The sequence below is a fragment of the Lycorma delicatula genome, chromosome 1 (assembly GCF_047948215.1).
Source record: "Lycorma delicatula isolate Av1 chromosome 1, ASM4794821v1, whole genome shotgun sequence".
NCBI classification, from domain to species: Eukaryota; Metazoa; Arthropoda; class Insecta; order Hemiptera; family Fulgoridae; genus Lycorma; species Lycorma delicatula.
In genome coordinates this window covers 221938126-221959808 of record NC_134455.1, presented here as the reverse complement: position 1 = coordinate 221959808, position 21683 = coordinate 221938126, and the positions used below count along the sequence as shown (strand labels likewise).

At 27.2% G+C, this 21683-nt stretch overlaps 1 protein-coding gene across 1 annotated transcript in view; it reads left to right on the top strand.

Annotated features, from left to right (window-relative positions):
• Positions 1–21683, top strand: part of Pepck1 (Phosphoenolpyruvate carboxykinase 1) — a gene marked incomplete at its 5' end in the record, with an annotated part of 68027 nt that overhangs the window by 33186 nt on the left and 13158 nt on the right. Inside the window, 8 exon segments of the mRNA XM_075373180.1 lie at positions 7202–7313; positions 7660–7805; positions 12463–12647; positions 13087–13345; positions 14428–14560; positions 17723–17939; positions 18992–19190; positions 20213–20411. Of these exon segments, the coding sequence (XP_075229295.1) occupies positions 7202–7313; positions 7660–7805; positions 12463–12647; positions 13087–13345; positions 14428–14560; positions 17723–17939; positions 18992–19190; positions 20213–20411 (1450 nt within the window).

The following is a 21683-nucleotide window of genomic DNA, read 5'->3' as shown; positions in this document are numbered from 1 at the left end:
GCTAAAATTTGCTTTTAAAAGGAAATTAAATGTTTCCTGACAGAAGAAAGACCCAATTTATTTTTTATTTTTTCTAAGTATTCTGTTTCTCAACATTTAAGTCCAAACGCCTAATTAAAAGTTTTATAAAAACAAAATAAAAATAAAAATCATAATTAATTTTTTTTTATTGTAAATATAATTGTTTTAGTATTAAAATTATTTATTAATCTTTCTTTTTCTTTTTTTAACACAGCTGAGAAGTTTTCTGTTTTAAGGAAACTATGTTTCTGCTATTTTTACCTTTATATTCTAGAATTCTCATATTGAAATATTATTGTTTACTACATTATTATCTTTAAAAGTATGATAGACACTTATTTTTCTGAAATTTTTAATAACTTTTCATAATTTTTAAAATCTGTTATTTAATTTTTTCACATAAGGTTATTGCAAGATTATTTCCTTTTTTGAACTTTTTATGTTATTATGAATTACGAAAAATGTATACTAGGATATGAATCCAGGACCAAAAGATCAGAAACTATTACTCTGTTCATTGCATTAATTTGTTGATAATTGTTCTTATTGTTAAAAAAAAAGATAATAATATTTCTATTTTAATTTCTGTTTTTGTAACTCAGTACTCTAAAAAGCTAACATCCAAATATTTTTTACATATGTGTAATTTTATTATTTCATTTTTATTTATTGGATATAATCATTTACAGGCAATTTTCAGGTCCTTTTTTATTCATGAATTAGTCATATCTTCTATGGTGATTTGGTTTGATCTATGATAGGCTTAACTTTCTCATCTAAGGATTATTAATTCAAATCCCTATTCAGACTATTCTATTAGTTATCTTGAGATAAGTAATAATGTACTAGTAGATGTTAATAGTTTTACAAGTTATCTATTTACCTATAAATTTTCTTTGATAATCATATACTATATTAGGTTTCAATCATATAAATTTTGAATATATGTTAGTAATACATAGTAATTCCTTTCTTTCCTTAATTCTGGTTGAGACAAGATGTCATACAGAACAGTAAAATTTAGAAGAACATTATACTACCCTTTAACAAACAGAAGATTCTACCTAAAAGTTAACACAGCAGAATTGATCATACCAGTGAATGTACATGTACCTTGAAGAAACACATAACAAGAGATAGGTTAAAGAAAAATTTAAAAGGAAAAATACATTTTTTGATAAAATTAATTTATCAACTTTACAAATACATGGAAAATTTTAATTTAACTTATATAAATTTTGTCTTCATTTACCAACTTATCTTCATTTTAATCCTGGAATTCCTTCATTAATATACCTACAGGCCTTCTCTGAAAAAATCAGAAAAATTTATTTGAAGAACTAAAATCATACAACTAAAAGAAATTTAATGATTTAAAAAATATTACAATTTTCATGAGTAATACTTGGTAAGTGCTATCTACTCATACAATAATCTTTTATTCTTTTGACTGAATGTCACAGGAAAACGTAATTGTTCTTATTCATAAACGCATGTGAGTAGTTTAAAATTGATTTGTACTTTGAAATTAAAAATGTACACACTGGTGGGGTAGTCTTTGTTACATTCACTGTTGCCTGACTACTATTTCCAGACCCATTTGTAGTATTACTAAAATAAAGTAGTTTCATAATATTCTTTTTTTTACCTTTCTTTACAACTAGGATTTAAATCTCCTCACGCACAAGGCAATGTTCTTTTGACTCTTTTGCAACATTGATTTTCTTAACCAAAATTTATTTAAATATTATGTTGTTGTTATTAATATTATCTAAACTTAATACTTAAAATTTATTGTAATACAATAAGTTTTGACAGTGGAGTGGTTCTGAAATGTGTCAACAAGTAATAAAAAAATGAAGCTAAGAAAGGTAGGCAGTACTAAACATAGTAAATATTATGTATTTACTTTTTCCTTACATGAAAATTGAAATATTTGTTGAAAATGAAAACTTTCACCAATATTACTTATTGTAAGTTGGTTGTATACTTCTTCTCAAAATAATAAACTAGACAGAATTTCAGAAGTTACACTACAATCTGGCAAATTTAGCTTGTCTATAATCAAAAACTTGATATTGAAAACATTGTTAGTGTTTAAATGTTGAAAATTGAAATAGGAGTTCACAATTTCTACAATATGCTGAATGTCATAAAATACAAAAGAAAATAAGAAACACTTAGTGACAGAAAATGCTTAATACTAGCATAAATTAATTGATATTCATAAAACAATTACCAATATTTTCCAGTAAGATGGTTACTGACTCAAATCACAAATAAAATATACATCATACTGTGTTGTTGCACTTATCTCTGATTTTTGTAACAAAAATCAGTAATAGTGCAACAACCAAGCTGTATATAAATTAAACAATTACTGCACTAAATATTTTAGTTGACAGACTGATCACACAGATAAAAAAGGATATGCAATTTAAATATGTTTGATATACATTCTTCATAATATCAGAATCAATCTATGGAAATTACTCTAAAGAAACAGGGTGAATTAACTCCAATTTGAACATTTTATTTACAGGCAATAAAATACTACATTCCCAACAAAAATTAAAATGATTAAGTTTACTAATATTATAATTTAAAAAAATTTGTAAAATTTGTTGTTACCAAATTTAATAAATCAACATATTAAATACATGTTGAAATGAATAAATAGACAAAGATCAAATACATTGTTTGACAATATACTAAAGGGATTTTCTAACCCCTTCTGGTTTAGTACCATTACAACAGTACAACTTACAACACCATTAACGTAGAGCTGTAATTTTACAGACCTATTTAGGTCTGAAAAGCAGATCAAGTAGATCATTCTAATATTCCATTCTGGGAATATTCATTGCTGAAAGATAGCTTTTACTATTACATTAATGTCAAAAGCAAATTCCATGTTTTCCATTGATTTTTGTCAAAAATAAAAATATATAAATCACAGAAATGGATAACCATATTTTCTTTGATAACAAAATTTCAATATAATGGGAGATAAAAGATTTTAATGAAATATTATTTTGGTATTCATTATTTCATTCTTTGTTTATCATTTCTTGGAATTAAATCATTTGCTTAGCCTAAAATAGTTTATGATGTGTACTCTAATAAAATTAATTTTGAAGATCTTAAAACAAAAAATAAGATTCTGGACATAATAACATCCACTCAATCTTTACTGAGAGCCTAATCTATTATGAGATATAATATTGCTATATATGTATATATATATAACCTAATATATCACATATCTAATATTCATAACTACCTCGCACAAGAAATGTATGAAGTTACAATCAAATAATTGACTATTGTAAAACATATTACTGCAATAACTACTATTATCTGACAACAATAGAATCATAGATAATACTTCAGTACCCAGGACATCACCCATTGGATGTAACATGTTTGCAAATGATTTTTAGATATTGATAAATGAATTTTTTCATATATGAGCACATTAGAAATGATTTTTATGAATCATTTACCTTCTTTTTCTTATATTATTTCATATTTTAATAATTTCAGTAAAGTGTAATGAAATGTTACTTAAGTCATTTTTTCAAGAGTAGATATTTTAATAACTTTATGAAATAAGAGGTATGTATGTAAAGTATACATTAATTTCTTATATTTATTAATTCTCTATCCTTACATAAAATATCTTGTTAACCTTTATTACTCTTTTCTATTGCAGCAATACTTCATTTCAAGTCCAATCACTTAATTTTGTTAGCTCTGGGAACGAAATGCAGTATTTAACTTAGAGAACTGCATACCAAACTTCAGATATACGAAAAAGCATGTTATATTAGAAGATACACTTTTCATGTTAATTTAAAAAGCTTTATTTCAATATTCATAAAAAAGAGAAAATAATGTAAACCAAATTAAAGATGAATGGTCAAAAATGTGCACACTATTTGTCATTTTATTGATCAATTTTGTTTTTAGGGTCCAAGTGGCCATGAAGTATCTAAAGCCTTTCAAAACAATTCTCTTCTTTCTTTAATCAGTAGATTTAAATTAATTTTGATATTTCTTCAGTAAAACTTCTTGGTAAAAATCAAGTCTCATTAGATTTTAGTCTTTAACATAGTACATGCTACAGTATTTTCAATGAAGTGTAACAATGCAATAAGTTACAAAGATATCCCCAAACAGATTCAGTTAGTTAACACATATAAATATATATTTAGTAAATCAACATATTAAATACATACATTTATATATATATATATATATATATACACACATATATTTTCACTTATCTCATTCATAGATATTTGAGATAAGTTTTGTAAATAGAACATCTCATTATGGTATTAACCTGAATTAATTGTGTAAATAATTAAAATTTAAATATTAAATATTCAAATACTTGCTTATGTAATAACTAAAAAAATGTTTATCATATCTATACTATTTGATGATACAGAATTTATGTATACTTTATTAATCTATTCATTTGAGCCAAATTTTAATCTACTTAATCTCCAATCGAAGTTTAAACACTAATGAAATTTAGTAATTAGAGATTTTAACTAAGATGATTGACATTTACTGTGTTTGATTAAAAAAAGCAATTAGGTCAAATGATTTTTAAATCATCACATTTTGGGATTAGTTTCTGCCTATTTTAACAATAGTACTAGTCGCATAACTTGCAGTCAATCCTTGTATGAGTTGGTTTAGACGTCTGCTTTTACGTAATTTTTTTTCCCAAAAATTTGTTATATAATTTACGTAATAATATGTTAATACCTGCAATATTACGTCTTACTACACTGATCATATTGTAAGCTTTAATATTTACTTAATATTTATATATTTTTATCATGTTATTAGTAAGGAATTCTAATTTTATTTTATCAGTGATAAAATAATTGTAAATATTATTCTATCATTTACACTGTTTGTTTGTTATTAGAAAAAAAATTTTTCTTTCAGTTTTTTAAGTTAATGTTTTTTTGATCTATGTGTGTGCTAATAAATACTCATTATGTTTATTATAAATTTAATGTGAGCTTTACAAATACAAAAAATATCTATTAAAAGTGATAGATTATTGTAATTAAATACTAAGTGTAATAAATAATTATAATACAGCATTCAAATAAATCTTTAATAGTTACTCATTATTTAATTATATGTAAACATTTATAATAGGTCTTTAAAAATCAATTTATTAACAGATTTGAGTTATTTTTTTTTTACAGTTACACTGCTATAAGAAGTTATTTGATTACCATTAATGTATTTTTTTCTTGAGTTTTATATTGGCATGTTAATTTATTATTTTGATCATTTCATATATTTATTTAAACTACCATTTAAATACTTTTTAAATTTTGCTCAACTGAGGTATGAAGGTAGCTGCATTCTTTTTTTATGTAATGTAACTGTAAAGCTTCAAGCATAATATCTTTAGGTTTCTAGGTTAAAATGTATTGTTGATTAATACTCATTGACACGACATTAAATGACATGTCAACATGCCATTAAAATGTTACGTAAGTTTAATAATTAAATTGAATAAATGATAAAAACAAAACTGATCTTTAAAAAATATATATATAGAAGTACTGTAGAATTTCATTTTTTATGAATCAGACTAAACCCAACTTGAATTGCTAAAAGAACCCGTTTATGGAGAATTCTAAATAATAAACATGTAACATGGAAAATAATAGACTCTATTCATAACCAATAATTAATTAAATTTCATTCAGAATCATCTTTTGCAGAAAAAATAAACTTGAAAGATACTACTGAATGATTCAATAGATTCACTTTATTTTATAGTTTAATTAAAAATGTAACAAGAAAACATTATTTCTTATATATTTAGTTTATAAAAAAACCAGAGAAGTTATTAAAAATTGCAAACTGCAAGTGATCAGTTTTTCTTTAAATCAAATGAAATGAAACAGAGATTAGTTCATACAGAAATTATATCAAAAAAAACAAAGGTTATAATTCTTCAGGTGGGATTTTTATTAATATTTGTTTCTATTATGTATTTTTCAATATCTTATCTTCTACTTTTTTTACATAAACAGCTTACACATATTAAAAAGATATTCTGTAAGAGCTGCCTATTTTATACCTTATATAATATGTCTTATGTTATACTTAAAATTTAAAATGACATGTCTTAATATAACTGAATATGGCTTAACAAATTATATATTATAGATGACATATTTTATATATGTGATTCTCAGGTTTGACAATTACTTATACAGATTTGTTTTTAAATATAAATAATATAGGATTTTAAATATTAATGTATTTAATTAGTTAATTATTACATTTCAGTAAAAGTAAAAGGTCTGACAACTTGATAGATGCCTTAGAAACTTTGGGGTTTTATATCAACACTCCCTCCTACAAAAAAACAGAATCCTTAAATATACCTACAGTTTTACTACTTTACCATATCTTAATAAAATTGCACTATCAACTAAAAAATGTGATTATGGTGTAACAGAGGAGACAAGTGCAATGGTTAGTACAACTTCTGTGGTGTCTGTTCAAGGAAGAAGGATAAGGAAAGGGTGAAAATGGAATAATAAAAATGAAGGGAATGATCAGCCCTCAAAGGTTTATGTTAGTAATGGTATTAGAATGCACAAGTTTATGGTATAGTTCAGCACTAAAACATGGGGCTACATGTAATCACCTTAGATTAGATTATACATGAACTCTAACAATTATTTAAGTTGTTCGCAATGTATTAGAATGTATAACATGAATGTAATATGAGAAAATAATGAATGTAATATGTGCTTATCCTTCCACATTTTTAAAAATAAATTGACCATCCTGGTTGATAAATCTAGACTTAGAATGCTACACTGATCAGTCTTAAATTAGTATATATACATGTACTATAAATGTATATATAAAACTTGTAAATTCTACTAATTAGTTTGTTAATTATTTACACTTGTTTATGAAACAATTTACTCATAAAAAAACATTTCATCTAAGAATTAAATTCTGAAAATAACAGCAATAGTATTGTAATACTAATGAACAAACTTACTACTCAATTTCAAAATGGTTTCAAAAGTGATTGAACCAAATTCCCATTACATAGGAAAGTTAACAATATTTTTATCATAATGAAATTATAATTTTTCCTTCTCTGTTACAGTTACACAAATGTTGTATCAAAATGTGCAAAATCATTGGAGAATACAGGCATCTATAACCAACTCCGAGGAATCACTGTCATTCATGGCAATGTCAGTGCCCTTTCTCCAAAAGTAAGTGATCAATTTTTTACTAAACCTTCACAGTAGAATTGTATTTTCAAACCAGTAGATCCTATCATGTAGATCTTAGCAAAGCAAACAATTTCTTATTATCTTAAATTACAGTTTTCACTTGCATTCTTTGTACTTTGTAACATGTATTGAACCAGTTTATGTAATATTATCCATATGAACTGAAATTGAAGTTGTGCTAATCTTCAGTAGTTGTAAAAATAATTTAACCAGATTGTACATATATTTAATTTTTTAAATCATTTATATTTATATTTATTAGTAAATACTCATTAATCTTAAGTGATTTTATTTTGTAACATCTAAAATTTTGGTTATTTTTTAGCTGCGTGCCTACATTGAAGATAGTGTGGAGTTATGTAAACCAAATCAGATACACATATGTGATGGTTCAAAAGCAGAAAATGATAAGCTCATTAACTTAATGAAGAGTAAAGGAATGCTCCAGCCTTTACCTAAGTATCAAAACTGGTCAGTAAACTGAATTGTTTTAATATATGTTTTCATTATTGATATAGCATTGCTTTATTTCCATCATTTCTATTTTCATTTTAGTAAGAAAATACTATACTAAATTCCCTTGAATTTTTGTCAATTCAAAAACTTTTTTTATCTTAAGTTGCTTCTTATTCAAGCAATGTACATGGGGAATTAATTTCAGCATGTTAAGATGTTCACTAAGAATATTTCAGCATAGGACTATATGTTACATCCATACAAAGTATAAATACTGTCGGTAACAAATTGTTTTGTCACAAATTATTTTCATTTTATGCCATCAGATCTAGATTTTACTAAACTTGTATCAGTGTAAAACTATTGAGATTCAGGAGGCAAGCAGTCAAGTTTGTTTTGTTTGACTATAAAGATGTTCAATACTTAGCCATTTACTGAAATTTTTAAAATACAATTATCTCTTACAAAACTGAACATCACTTGCATTTTGTGGATTTGTAAGCTGATGTGCAATAGTATATTTAACCTAGTGAAAAAAGATTAGGAAAGTAACCAACTCCTGACTTTTGTTTGTTATCTTACTGTGGAATGCTTGATATCATTGAGAAGAGTTTTGCCATTTTAACCAAAATTGTTTAAAAAACTATTATACATTCTTCCAGCAGTTTATTCATGGAGCCTAAGAGATATAATGTTTTATCAATTAGCAATAAATTAGATCTGACACATATAACGGTAGTTATTACTTCAGTAAGATGACTTTTCCTATTCAAGTGTGTTATATTTAACTTTCTTAAGCTTAACAGGAATTGTTCCTGTATGATAAATTCTTTTGTGAAATTATAAGTTTCTGGATGAGAATCTGTTGATCATTGTGGCATATATATAGGTTTAGATCTATTATATTTTGAGGTAAAACTAATTTTCCTCTTGTGTAGTAACAGTAATCTAAAACTCTTTAAAGGATTGCTCGGATATTACCAAAGCTATTCTCCTTACTGGTATATTTTTGCAACTTTATATCATTTCTGAATTATAGTTCAGTTTTAACAACTGATTTGCTATTTGGCTTTCTGCTGGTTTGGATGCAAGATAATAGATTCTAATGATATCTAATTTTGAGGCAAATTATGACTGTGAAATACAACTCTTTAAACCTCTGTGAGAAATAAAGTCATATTCTATTTCAAACTGTACAATTTTTAAGGATTTCCTATATGAAAACTATGGTAATAGTTCGTCAAAGTGGTTACATTTGTCCTTTACCATGAAACCATCTGTAGCTTTTCAGAATTTTAATGCTTTTCAACCCTGGGCAAATTTCCTACTATTGCTTAATGAATTAATTAATAAACAGAAGCACATAAAGTAACTGCATCATTAGATAATTTTTTTATGATTGATTGACAGTACAGTTTACAATTATTTATTATAATTAATTGCGAGCTAGCCTATTATTAATGAATTAATTTTTTTATCTGACTGTCTTTTGTATTGTTTATCATCATATGTTTATATCATCTACCAATTAAAATCAGAACAAGGTCTGACCTGAAGTCCACATTATTCTTGGAATTTGCAAAATTGCTTTGTTTAAATAATGTTTATTAATTTCAGTACTTGTAATTTTGTACTTTGTTCCTTCTGTTAAAATACTATGGATTGTGCAATAAATAAATCGGTTTCAACAATTAGTTTGTAATTATAATGGCTGTAACAAATAATAAATAAAAACAACAGTAAATTAATTGAAATAAATTATGTTAATACATCAGATTTATATTGGAATATAATGGATTTATAATGGTATCTTTTACTTATGCCAAAAATCTTCCTCATACTGTAATGTAGAATATATCACAAAGGAAGGGCTTGATGAAATATGCCAAAGTGTTTAACATAAATAAAATATCTGTTTTTTTCTAAATTAGTTTTGCATAAAAAAGTAAACAATTTTTTAATTGTTATCAGTTATGCAACTTTTTGTTTCAGTTCTACCATTATTATAAAATAAGGTTTAACTTAGTAGAAAATTAGCAGCATATATTCTGTCCCTTTATGTTGAACAATATTTCCCCTCTTTTACCATTTTTAGTAATTTTTCTACTGTGATGTATTTTTACAAAATTTAAAAATGGATCTGAAGTAAAACTGATATCCATAAAACTTAATACAGATATAATTACACTTTTAAAATATCTTTGTAACTTATTTTCCAAATCCTTAATATATACAGAAAGATTCCAGGATGTATTTGCCAAACTTTTGGAATTGTTTCAAGACACCAAAATGAGCAAAAGAGGTCATATACACATAAGTTCTATTTTGCTTTTTTTTCCTTCTGGACGCCATTTTGTGATTTTCAACAAAAAATTATTTCTCAGGAATGGGTAAACCTACTTTAATTAAATTTGGCAAATCTAAGACTAGTGTCTTGTTCTACAAAATAACAAATTTTGAAAATGTCACCTTCAAAAATTTCAAACTGGCGGCCATCTTAATTCTTTAATCTTCAATATCTTTGTAATTATTTGTTTGATAAAATTTTTACTTATGACAAAATTGATTAAGTACTTTATTTTGAACAGAATGATACCTCATTTGTAAAAATCCGTTGACAATCGAGTTATTGCAAACAATTAACAACTAAGTAACAGTAATTACAGTAATACAACAGTATTACATTACAGTAATATAACAGTAATCAGCAAGCTGATAATTTTTTACCTGGTTTTGTTTTCTCCACTAAATGGAATAGAAATTATAAATAATAATAATAGTAAATTAATAAAAATTATTAGTATGTTATTAATATTATTATTAAATATTATTAGTACATACATATATTTGTTTTTATGGGGTTTGAACACAGGTCTTATTTGAGTTGGGAAGTAAAAGTAAACATAATCAACATAAATAAACTTTCTTTTTCCTGTTTAGCCTCCAGGAATTACCATTCAGATATTATTTCAGAGGATGAATAAGGATGATATGTATGAATGTAAATGAAGTGTAGTCTTGTACAGTCTCAGTTCAATCATTACTGAGATGTATGGTTAATTGAAACCCAACCACGATAAACACCGGTATCCACAATCTAGCATTCAAATCTGTGTAAAAGTAACTGCCTTTACTAGCACTTTAACACTGGAACTTTCAACTTCCAAATCAGTTGATTTGGGAAGACGCGTTCACCACTAGACCAATCCAGTGGGTTCAACATAAATGAACTGGGTTTTTTATCTCTGATTTTAAAAAGCTATATAAAATTTTATCTTTTTTTCATTTTTGCTTCACTTATCTGGCTAAGATTATTATATCTGCCCAAACTCAACCAACTGGAATACCAAAAAATGTTATCTTTTATTATATGAATGTAGGATACAGCTGTTGTATGACAGCCAGTTAGGCGTAATTTCAGACATATCTGATCTTACGCAAATTACTTGACAATTTATTGCCTGACAGTGAAGCTGGAGAAACCACCCATAGATGGTATGTACCATCTATGGGTGTGATGTTGCTCAGTTTCGTGGGGTTGTAGTGTCTTTGAAGATTACCGATGCTAAAGTGCGTCAAGTTATCTGCAGTTTAGGTAGGGGCAAAGCCCCAGGGGTTGATGGAATTACGGCGGAGCTCCTTGTTTGCTCGGATAGGATTAGTGTGACAACAAATTCACATGTGTTTAACAAATTTCTGTTTGGAATATACTTCCCAGTATGATGGAAGAAGGGTATTTTTAAAGTGTTGTTTAAAGTAGGTGACAAGGATTGCATTGTTACTTTGTTGTATAGGCCCTTGACATGCTGCCGGTTATTGGTAAGGTCTTCGAAAATATTTTATATCTGCGTATGAATGAGAGTCTGATTTCACAAAGCTTACTGATGGAAAATCAGTACAAATTTCTTCCTTCCCAGAAAGGGTACTGAGGACGCTATACTCCACGTGATGAGTGTGATAAGAGCTAGCGAGAAGGAATATGTCCTGGGAATTTTCCTTGACATTTCCAATGTTTTTAGTAACCTGTGGTGGCCTTCTGTCATTTATCAATTACAAAAGAGACAATGCACTGAGAGTGAACTGTGAGTAATGCAAAGTTACTTCAGGCATCGGGATGTACTTTAAAGTTTATTTTTATTTCTTGTTTTATGTTATATTATGGTTCCATGTTGAACTCAACTTCTAAACTATTGGGGAGGTAGTTGTGTTTTTAATTCTAGTTTCTTCATATCACTCAGTCTTGTTAAAGACTTGACAGAGATGTGTTTTGTTTTAAGTTCATTTCCTAGTAATACACCAACGGAAATATCACATGTGGTTTTCGCATCGGTGGCATCCTAACTAGCTAAGAACAAATCTGACAGATGCCTTTTGCCAAAGTTCTGAAGATGACCTCTGGTAAAGCCTTTCAATATGACTGCCTCAATAACGGTCAACGATCAATATGACCGTTCCTCTGGTAAAGGGCTAGGTACAGAGGGGTGGCGTGGCGACCGAAACTGCCACATAGTCGTTCCCTACAGGGTAAGGATGTATGATATATGGTTATTAATGTCTTATTTTTAAACAATACTAAACATCTTCCATGAAGAAGTCCATATCAATTATAAATATATTTTAGATAGTAAGAGCTTAACAATAAAATAATCTTAACATTGATTTGGCTTTGCAGTTGGTTGGCTCGAACAAACCCCAAAGATGTCGCAAGAGTTGAAAGTAAAACATTCATATGCACTAAAGAACGTAATGATGTTGTACCTAAAGGCAAAAAAGATATTAAAGGGCAGCTTGGAAATTGGATATCACCTCATGATATGGATGCAGCAATTAAGGAAAGATTTCCTGGTTGCATGGAAGGTAAATAACCTACTTGTATGCTAAATAATGTTTTTTCACAAAATTCTTTTATTTATTCATATGCATGAGTTAAGTGTAGATATTTAAGTTAATAAATCTTGTTATTAATTAATCATAGTAAATTAAATTATCCTACTGAACATATCAAAATAATTAATTATTAAAATAGAAGTTACAAATATATATTTTTAAAAATCATTTGAGTATTACACTCTTGTATAAAAATTAATTTTCATTTAAACATGTTTAATTAAGAATTTTTTTTTAATTTTCTGGAATAAAGAAATTATTTTAGGAGTAAAATTTATTCTGGTACAAATGGTCACACTATGTAACATGATTTTGTTTTAGAAATTGAGTTATTCTTTATTATTATTTTGTATGATATTGCATAATGTATGTATTACAGGATTTTTCATTGATTTTTTTTTTTTTACAGGTAGAACAATGTATGTTATTCCATTCAGTATGGGCCCTGTTGGATCAAAGTTGTCAAAAATTGGAGTTGAATTAACTGATTCCCCTTATGTAGTTGCATCAATGCGTATAATGACTAGAATGGGTTCTCCTGTTCTTAATGCTTTAAGAAACAACCAGGACTTTGTGAAAGCTCTTCATTCAGTTGGTACTCCAGCTGACGGTCATATTGAAGTTCCTACCTGGCCCTGTGATCCAGCACGTACTATTATCTTGCATAGGTAAAAATTAAACTTAACACCTACAATGTTATATTGATGTTATAATTTATTGGTTTTTATTTATTTATTTTTCTTATTAATGTGTTTAAGTATGTAACATACAAATTTTCATCTTCACCCACTGTATACTGTGTTTTATAAAAACCAATTACCACATTAAAACTTAAGAATACATCTGTACAATTAATTTTTTTTAGTTTTAATGTTACACAAGAGAAGTTTCTATCATTTTTTGAAAACTTTATTTTTTATTACAGTATACCTAAGAGCTTTCTACATTTAAAGTCCAATCTCTCAACTTTGGAAAGGTTGATTATTAGAAGGAATGATCAGCCTGATTAAGAGGGGTTGCTGGCTGCAGAAATATTTATCAAACTCTACCTCATAGTCTTTCAACAATATGCCGAGGGCCGGTAACCCCCATCCAAGTGAAAATCTCTTTCTTCTGCCATTTTCTCACTTACATTCCATCTGACCAAAAAATTGATACAAACAAAGATTAAAGCCCACTCAGTTTACAATAGTTTTTGTAAATGTCTTATATTCCTGGCTGAGGCTGGAATCTCTTGATGAAAAATGGTTTCTTCCATTATTTCACTCATTTTTGATTCAACCAACAAATTTCATTGAAAAAAAAATTAAAGCCCCTTTTTTCAAGAATATAGTTTTGAATTTTGAGCAAGGACTCAATCCTTTTACTAGTAAAAATTTACCAAAGGTTTCCTTTACTATGCTGCATTCTGTTAGACTCATAAGATAAAATTTAATTCCTTTCTATTAAAACTTCATAACATATTTTTTTTTGTATAAATGTTATAAAATTTCTAGTCGTTAATTTACATTTTGCAAAATAAGATTTTATATAAAATTGATCCTCATTGAACAGTTTATAACATTTAAAACATTGTATCTTTTTAAAAAGAATGCTGCAAAAAATATTTGTTATATTTATTTTATATGATCTAAAGAGAAAATATTTCACTGTAATAAATTATTCAATATTACCATATGTTTGAGCTAATTATTTAAAAGTATTGCAAAATTCTGCTGAATAAAATATTAATTTTTTTAATTTTTTCTAGACCTGAAACCAATGAAATTGTCAGTTATGGAAGTGGCTATGGTGGAAATTCTCTTCTTGGTAAGAAGTGCTTTGCATTGAGAATTGGTTCCACCATTGCAAAACGTGAGGGTTGGCTGGCAGAACATATGCTTGTAAGTTCCATATTTTATTCATCCTGTGTATATAAAAGCATATATTTCTCTACACTTTCATGTGATAAAAGTTTTAATAATGCTCAAAGCATAAAAGCAAAAACCTAATACATAAGAAAAACAAATTGCTAATATATAAGCAGTTTGAACGAACACATATCAGGAAACTGTTTTTCATGGTATTTAAACATTTCTTTTAAGTACATTATCCTTTTGATTGGGTTGTGTAAATACATTTTTTAAATCTTATGTACATATAACATGGAAACTACTGAATAAGGAAATTTATATTGTATTTATTGAGCTAAACTTAGAATGCTAACTTACATTAAAAAAAAATTTATTTAAAAATAATTTACTATTGTATGTTATTTTGGTTAAGTGGTAGTCTGCTGAGGAACAGAAAGAAAAAATAATGAATGTATTTTTCATTTTCATTTCTATCTCAGTGTGACACTTGAAAGAACCCTCACTTATAAGCAACATATTATGAGTACTGCTGAAAAATTGAGAACTCAAGATAACATAATTCATAAGCTAGTTGAAAGCACATGGGAAGCACGTGCAAGCATACTTCAAACATCAGACTTGGTTTATTTTGTGGCTGAATACTGTACACCTGTATGGTTGAATAGCTACCACTGTAATAAGATGGATATTGAGTTAAATAAAATCATGAGGACAATTACTGGTATAGTCTCCTCTATCCCACTTAGATGGCTCCCAATACTAGCTAATATAGTTCCACAACATCTCAGGTGCCACAATGCCCTTGTAATACTCTGAAAAAAAATTACCAACACAGTGGCACCAATCAACATGATCATCAGTAGATTAATAAATCAGTACTTGAAATTTCAGAAACCTTCATGGGAACTGGTCTAAAAGCTTATAGAGGAGGATTTTAATATCAATCAATAATGGTAGATTTCATGGGATGAAAACTACAGCTGCCAATGAATAGAGGTGGTCCATTCACCAGTGCTTCGCTTTAGTCTACCAAAACAGTTATGGTACAGAGTTAATTGCTTAAGAACTGGACATGGTAGATGTAATTACTTTATGAACAAATGGGGTATGCCACCCATGACTGGTTGTGAATATGGTGAACCACTCCAAACTGTTGAACATCTAGTTAAGTACTGCCTAAAGGAAGCATAAATCCACAAGATCACATTGTGATCCACAAAATGTAAATCATGCTACCCAACCATTTTTCAAATGGTTGAAAAAATTTAATGTTAATTTGTAGCTATACTGAAATTTGTAATTATACCAAAGTAAATATGATATATATTTTAGTATTATAGTTGTATCAATGTTTAGTTTTAAAATTTTGGGCACAGCACATCTATGTACATACAGTACAATACAATAAATAAATAAATTTCCATTTCTGAGAAGTGGGATATATTACACTGGGAATTTTAGTCACTATTTTAGTCAATTTTAGGCACTGCAGGTACTAAAGTACCTGCAGTGCCTAATACTAATAAGACCTTCATGAGTGCTTTAAAAGGTTTAATTATTTTCTGAAAATTATCTTGTTTACTTAGCCCATTTGTAAAAAATACAACTTTAAAAATGTCAAATAAATTATGTATATTCAAAATATGTGACTGAGAAAAATAATTGTATTTCAAAAAGTAAATGGAAGAAATTAATTTCTGTATAATAAAACTACCTGTGACCAAGAAGTTAGTTTCAATTCACAAAATCTTGACAGCGATCAAATCTAATTCAAAATGCAAGTACTTAGGATATTTGGTCATTTTACAATTGTCAGTATTATACTTGATAAAGTAAATAGTAGTAGCAGAATTGTTTTAAGCAACAACTTACAAACACTAAAGTTACATATTTTTTTAGAAAGGAAATGACATAGAAGAATAGGAGAATATATTTCTTCTTTTAATGCAGAGAATTCTGAATGTTTCAGCAATTCTTTTTCAAGTTCAATTTTAATGAAACAAAGTTAGAATTTTATACGTAAATTTTTAATTTACTTATCAATTATTCTGCAGTTAGGGTGCATTTTAACCAATGTATATATCCTTATAGTTTTTATGTATGTACTGTACATTCAATGTATGTATTTTGTTTACATCTATATTTACGTTTTTTTTTCTAACCACAATCATCTTACCAGATTAAAGTAGCCCTTCTGAAAATTACTTGAATTCATCATCAGTTTCAAATATTAATGATCAATACAAAAACTACATATAAAACATACCATACATATAAAACTGCCTGATATAATGACTGATTTCAGTTGAATTAAAATTTAATATTTACTAATACATTTATTCACAGTAGTTGTACAAGCCTATTACTTTAAAAAGATTGTTCGGTTGGCATACTTCCTGATCAGGTAATCATATATTATTAATCAAATTATAATTATTTTTGAATTTGTCAATGAGGTATTTTTCTAAGCATACTAATTTTTAAATTAATAATTTATTTTTCTAATTTGTTATTTTTAATGATGTTTGGCAATACTGAAATTTTTCTATTTATTTTTAAATATCTTCTAGTGTTAGTGAAAATCTTTCTTTGAAAGATGTATTGTTTTTCCTACTTGTATTTTATCACTACTGTTCCAGTATTTCATTGCAGTTAAAGTTTTTAGTGAATATTATCTAATCACATTATTCCAGATTTATATGACAGAACCCATTATCCCTTAATAATTATATTAATAATTTTATTTGTAGTATTATATTACTTAGTAAAACTTATTTTTATAGTACATTATTTTAAATTTAATTAGATCTGTTCTTATAGTGAATTAATATATCCTACCCTTTTTTTAAATACCTCTTCCAAACATTACCAGTAAGTTAATTATTCTTAGATTGTTTTCTGTTATGCAGTGTTATATGATTGAACTTCATTCAAATGAATGTACGAGTACATATGCTCTGTCTATTATGCCATAATATGTGCAATTTAAATGTTTTATTATTTTATGTACAAATGTATAATAGATATATAAACACAACAATTTGAAATTAACAAATGAGAAATAATTTACTTTTATCATAACGTTTGAGTAGATCAGTTTTATCAGTTTACCAGTTAAAAACTAGATCATTTTAGATGATAAATCTTTATTTAACTAAAATAATTTTCCATATTGATTTTGTCATTAAACAGATTCTTGGTATCACGAATAAAGAAGGTATAAAGAAATACATTGCAGCTGCTTTCCCTAGCGCTTGCGGAAAAACAAATCTCGCTATGATGCGACCTGCTCTTGAGGGTTATAAGGTTGAATGTGTGGGTGATGATATTGCTTGGATGCGTTTCCATCCTAAGACTAACCGTTTACATGCTATTAATCCAGAAAATGGTTTCTTTGGTGTAGCTCCAGGTAAACACATTATTTAAGTAACTTTTTTCTATTACTTTTTTTTTTAAGGTAATGTAGCATAAAACCAAAAAAGTACAATACCCACTATTCACTTCTATGTATATATATATGCACTTGTACTAACATATATGCAAACATGTTGTTATGCATTTTTTCTAAAACGTATTTTATATAATTCTTTATAAATTGGTTGTGGTTTGTGAGTGCTCTTTCATGCAACCTACATTTTCAGTCAAAGGTAAGGATAATTGATTAAACTGACAGGAGAAATTGAGCTTATAAACTATAGATACAACAAGATTAGACAAGCAAGTATTTGCCCAATGAATTTTGTCTTGCTAGCTCTCATTATTAGAGCAAAAAATAAAAATTTGGGTTATATTTGAATCTTTCTGTTATAAGAATAAAAAGAATTATATTTATAATTTATTATACAAATATTGAATTATTCATATAATGTAAAATGCTCAAGGCTTAATTAGGTGGAATTGTAGATAACAATAGCACTCCACTAAGAAAAACATATATATAACTAATATTTTTTTAGTTATTTTTTGACTCTGCGTAACATATGTAATAGATGATTTATCCACATATATGTGAAGAAAATGAACTTCAATATTTATGATTAAAATACACGAGAGTTTTAAGTACCATGTAATGTGTTTTGTGGGATATAAATTTTACTAAGTGTCAAGGCCTGTAAAATATAATTTTAAATGTGTAGGATGAACATTTTTAAATACCTATAAACTACATTCTAACAGTTAATAAATCATTTATTCCTTTCAAATACTCTAAAATCATATTAATAACATCAAGTGTATTTAAATAGATGACAAAAAATAAGCATTTGCTTCTGCAATGGTAATGAAATTAAATTACTACCAGTGGAAAACTGGCTATTCCTAGTAATGTAATGTGGAACCTGCATATCAATTAGCTGGTTGTTCTACCAACTGACTTGCTGAGATTATAAATATTTTTAATTATTGAATTCTTAAGCAAATGTAAATTATTTCTGAACTCTATTTTTATTAAATTTTATGCAGGTACATCAAACAGTACAAATCCAAATGCTATGCAGACAATATTTTCCAATACAATTTTCACAAATGTTGCATCTACCAGTGATGGTGGTGTATACTGGGAAGGCATGGAAGAACCTGCAGAAGGAGTACAGATTACAGACTGGCTTGGACGTCCGTGGACTAAAAATAGTGGTACTCCAGCAGCACATCCTAATTCAAGGTATTTTGAATATTTTCAGAAGATATTAGTTTAGTGTTAAACTTATATTTTTCTTCAATAACTGGATTATTTCTTGGTTAATATGCATTTCCTTAAAATAATAAAATCTGATGTGGCTATCACTTGACTTCCTTGTACGCCTATTAAATTATATACACATTTTTTTAAAAACAAAAAGTACAAAAATTTTATTTCACTAATAACTTCTAATTTTTTATTTTTTTATTGTTATTATTTATTAAAAAAATATATTATTTACAAAAATTGTTACAGAAAATGTTTTTAATAATTTTTAAGAAATATTAAATTTATTATTAATAATTATTAATAAATCAATATATTTAAATTAAAAAAAAAAAACTAAAACAAAAAAAGAAAAGAAAATGAAGTCTGATTCCTTCTGACGTGCCTTCACCTTGTAAGATCCAAATATTTCATTAACTAAAATCTTATTTAGCTGTAACTCTGGAACCAATGAAAATAAGTACCATTTATAATATATTGTTGAAAAGCTCTCAATGAGGGCTTATTACTGCAGTTAAGAAAAAGTCCAAAATCCAAATTTTTTGGATGTTGGATGATTAGATAATTTTAGATGTTACAGCAGTCCTAAATCCAAGATTTCAACATTCTACAGATAATCGTTTTCGAGTTATGCAAGATACATACATATGTACGTACGTACAGACATCACACCGAAACTAGTCAAAATGGATTCAGGGATGATCAAAACGGATATTTCTCTTGAAATCTGAAAACCGAAATTATTTGCGATCACAATACTTCATTTACTTCGTACAAGGTAGTAATATATTAAAGTAAACTAATGTGTTTTATGTGAAAAAATTACTTAACTTTATTAGCAGTTGAGTATAAATTAAATGCATAACTATTATTTCTTCTAATCTCCTAATCACATAATTGTAATTTCAAATTAAATACAAATAAGTTGCAGTAATTGTCAGTGATTCCATTCATCATTTTTATCAGATTCTGTCTGTACAATATGTTTTATTTTTCAGGTTCTGTGCTCCAGCTAGTCAGTGTCCTATTATTGATTCAAGATGGGAAGATCCGTTGGGTGTACCCATAGATGCTATTCTTTTTGGAGGTCGAAGACCAGAGGGAGTTCCTCTTGTTTATGAAGCATATGATTGGGCTCATGGAGTTTTTGTTGGTGCATCAATGCGTTCTGAAGCAACAGCTGCTGCTGAACACCAGGTATGTGGTTATGTTTATCCAAAATACATAATTAAATAAACATTAGTATAGTAGAGTAACAGAATATAATTATTATTTTTTATTAAAAATGTATTGTAATGATAAAATAATTTTAATTCTTAAAAGATTGTTTGGTATGGCCTGTTGACTAAGATAATCCATATGAGACAGCAATTTTAAATTATTGCTTGATGATTATGTATGTCATAAGTTAATTTTGTTTCTGTTAGATAATCTGCATTTACCTTAATTTGTTTAAACACACCAGCAGGTATTGGATTCTATCAGGGTTATCACAAACTACTTTGACTTTAAGGGTTGGCATTTCTTGAGAGTGGTTAGCCCCTAAATTGTCACAACTCTTTTCAGATTATAGAAATAATGTTTTCTTCATGTAGTTAAGTTTTATTACAATTTTGAATTTATTGACTTATTATTTTTTTTAGATATTTAAATATTTTGTTTCAGATTTAATGAAATTCGCAAATTTAATCATTTTTTTGAAAATAAAAACATTTCCATTTTCAAGATTCTTTAAATAAGACAATTTTCAAAAATATGTTTCTGTACAATGAATTGAGTTACTGAATTAAGTACACTAAAACTGTAACTTTTACTGTGTGGGTGGGATGTTCAAGGTTGTAATAATTAAAACTGCAATAGAATAAAGTTGTCCTTTTACTATTACTTTGTGGACCACCTTGCATTAATATTTTTGTGATTTTTTTTTCATTTTATTATTGTAAGTCCTTTTAATGACAGTCTCTTTAAAATGGCTGGTTGCTGACACAGTCTGTGCTAAATACTACAATAATCTTGGAATTCTAAAAAGTTCAAAAAGTCCAACTGGAATCCTAAAAACTCAAAAACTCTGAAATACTGTCTCAATTCCCATTATATGCTCAGTCTTGCTTCAGCTCCATCATCTCTAAATTGCTTCTTCAGTAGTTTTAGTGAATTGTGTGTCAATTTTACAAATGTTCAATATTTACATGACTCATTATGTGTTTCAGTTTAAGGTTTTTCATTTGACAGATATGTAATTTCACTCTGTCTTCCATAATCTATGTAAAAGACAGTGGTAAGCCAAAACTGAAGAAAGTATAAACATAACCTACCTATGAAGCAACATTGAAGCTCTGATCAAATGTGTTTGATAGCAGGTTATGTTTGTAAAACTAGATGACTCAGTTTTTCTCCTTAATTTTCAATTACTCTTTATTTTGGAAAATGCAGAATTAATAGTTGCTGTCTGATGTATAAGTAAACACA